We start from the raw sequence: 2,458 nt of genomic DNA, 5'->3' as shown, positions 1-2,458 counted from the left end.
CGGCCCGACCAGAAGGACCTGAATGAGAACCTTGCCGCGACGCAGGGACTCGCCCACATGATCATAGAGTGCAACCGACTGTTTGAGGTAATAGACCTGAATAGAATACAGTAGAATACTTCATTAGTAATCAACAATGCTACTAAGATGCCTTACATTGGATGTCATAAAATGTTATAAGTCTCATTATAAAACATTATAAAGGCTTGTACCTGCTGACAGGTAAGATATAAAGCATTATTCCTTCAGCCTTTTAAGTGTTATCGAACCATTTAAAAACATGTTTTGTCATTTATCAGACACTCTTATCCATAGCGACCTGATCTCCGATTGATCTTTCTTCTCTGACCAATCAGATTCCCCACGAGATGGTGACTCAGTCCAGGAACTCGTACGTGGAGGCGGACCTTCACGCTCCCACCTTAGAGGAGCTCTGTAGACAGCAGGAGGAGGATGATGCGTCCTACCAGACAGAGGCCAGACCCTGCCAGACACACTCAGAGACCAGACCGCAGAACCTGTACCAGAACTACGTAGAGAGCAGGCTGCAGGAGCTCCTGAAGGAGGCCAGAGAGAAGGCTAAGGGCTGGGTGTCCTGCACCAGCTCAGACAACACTGAGCTCTACTGTAAGAAGGTGGGTGATGGGAACCCTTTGCGGCGGTGGCGTGTGGCGGTAGAAGTGGAGGCCCCTCCCTCGGTTTTGTTGAACCGCGTGCTGCGAGAGCGCCACCTGTGGGATGTGGACCTGCTACAGTGGAAGGTAGCTGAGACTCTGGACAGATACACTGAGATGTTCCACTATGTCCTCAACCGCATGCCCCCACACCCCAGCAGAGACTTCCTGGTCCTACGGTGAGTGTGTGGGTTTGCGTGTGCGTCTTTGTATTTAGAATTTTGACATTTACATTTCAACTTAGAGGAAAGGTGAATACCCAAGAGCATGTTAAATGCTATGTTTTTTGTTTCTGTAGAGCACACATCAACATAAAGCCCTGTCTGTTCTACCTGTCTGTACTGAATGAAGCTGACTCTGTCTGTCTCTTTCTGTCTCTCTTTGTCTCTTTCTGTCTTTCTGTAGGTCATGGAGGACTGACCTTCCCAAGGGGACGTGTGCATTGGTGTGTGTGTCTGTAGAACATGAGGACTGTCCCCGGGTYGGTGGGGTGAGGGCCGTGGTTCTAGAGTCCAACTACCTTCTAGAACCCTGCGGCTCTGGGAAATCCAGACTCACTCACATCTGCAGGGTGGACCTCAAGTGAGTCCACACCTAACATACCTTAGCATATACTGTATAAATATAGTTAATTCTTTTCAGAAGATTGTGTAGTTGTTATTGTTGTAGTTGTTGGATGTGTTTGAACCTGACCATGTTGTTGTTGTTGATCCAGGGGGAGGAGTCCAGAGTGGTACAACAAGGCCTTTGGTCACCTCTGTGCTGCTGAAGCTGCTCGCATTCGCAACTCCTTCCAACCAATCAGCACAGAGGGGCCAGAGACCAAGATCTGACATTAGAGTCTTCCGTCCATAGAGCTAGACCCACACATACCTGGAGGGAACTACACCCAACCTGGCTTAGCCTAGAACTAGTGTAACCGAGTTGGATTTGTAACCTCACTCCCCAGCCTGAAATGTCTCCACTTGTGCTATCGAACTGCTAACTTTTTGGTAGCGTAGTTGGCTAAGACATTGTCAAGATGCTGGTCCAGTAAGGATTTGTGAGTGAGGAAGCTATACCAAGGAAGCACAGTGACGTCTGTTACACTAGACTAAATGRTGTCTGGAGCTAGACCCATCCATGCCTTCCATGGCCTGCCAACCATGTCTGGTGCTAGACCCATCCATGCCTTCCATGGCCTGCCAACCATGTCTGGAGCTATCCATCCATCCCTTCCATGGCCTGCCAACCATGTCTGGAGCATCCCATCCATACCCTTCAATGGCCTGCCAACCATGTCTGGAGCTACCCATCCATTGCCTTCCATGGCCTCCAACCATGTCTGGTGCTAACCCATCCATGCCTTCCATGGCCTGCCAACCATGTCTGGAGCTATCCCATCCATCCCTTCCATGCCTGCAACCATGTCTGAGCTACCATCAATGCCTTCCATGGCCTGCAACCATGTCTGGGAGTATCCCATCCATCCCTTCCATGGCTTGCCACCATGTCTGGTGCTAGAGGAGTATATATTCATATATTCATAGAGTCCTGAAGCCAATAGGCAGAGCTGCAGCGCTAAAGTATCAAATAGACCATGCTGACGATGGTTAAAACCAGTGGGTGGCCGCCCTATCGCATCTGACCGACGAACATCAGTCGTCATTTTCTATTTATTTCCAGACGATGTTTAATCACCACCGTTTGTTGAACCCCAGCAGGTGATCTACTGTTACTGTGCACGGCTAATATTCATGTTGGTCTGTCTTGAAATGTGATGCCAGAACACAGAGACCAAAAAG

The 2,458-nt window shown here is 49.0% G+C and overlaps 1 protein-coding gene across 1 annotated transcript in view; it reads left to right on the top strand.

Moving 5' to 3' along the window:
- Positions 1-2,081, top strand: part of LOC111949813 (stAR-related lipid transfer protein 13) — a 108,891-nt gene extending 106,810 nt beyond the window's left edge. The window contains 4 exon segments of the mRNA XM_070433862.1: positions 3-87; positions 357-853; positions 1,080-1,256; positions 1,390-2,081. Coding sequence (XP_070289963.1) covers positions 3-87; positions 357-853; positions 1,080-1,256; positions 1,390-1,507 — 877 coding nt within the window. The 3' untranslated portion in view covers positions 1,508-2,081.
- Positions 2,082-2,458: the final 377 nt, after the last annotated feature.

This window comes from Salvelinus sp. IW2-2015, linkage group LG22, assembly GCF_002910315.2.
Source record: "Salvelinus sp. IW2-2015 linkage group LG22, ASM291031v2, whole genome shotgun sequence".
Lineage (NCBI taxonomy): Eukaryota > Metazoa > Chordata > Actinopteri > Salmoniformes > Salmonidae > Salvelinus > Salvelinus sp. IW2-2015.
The sequence above is the reverse complement of the archived record's forward strand: the minus strand, read 5'-3'. Positions and strand labels throughout refer to the sequence as shown.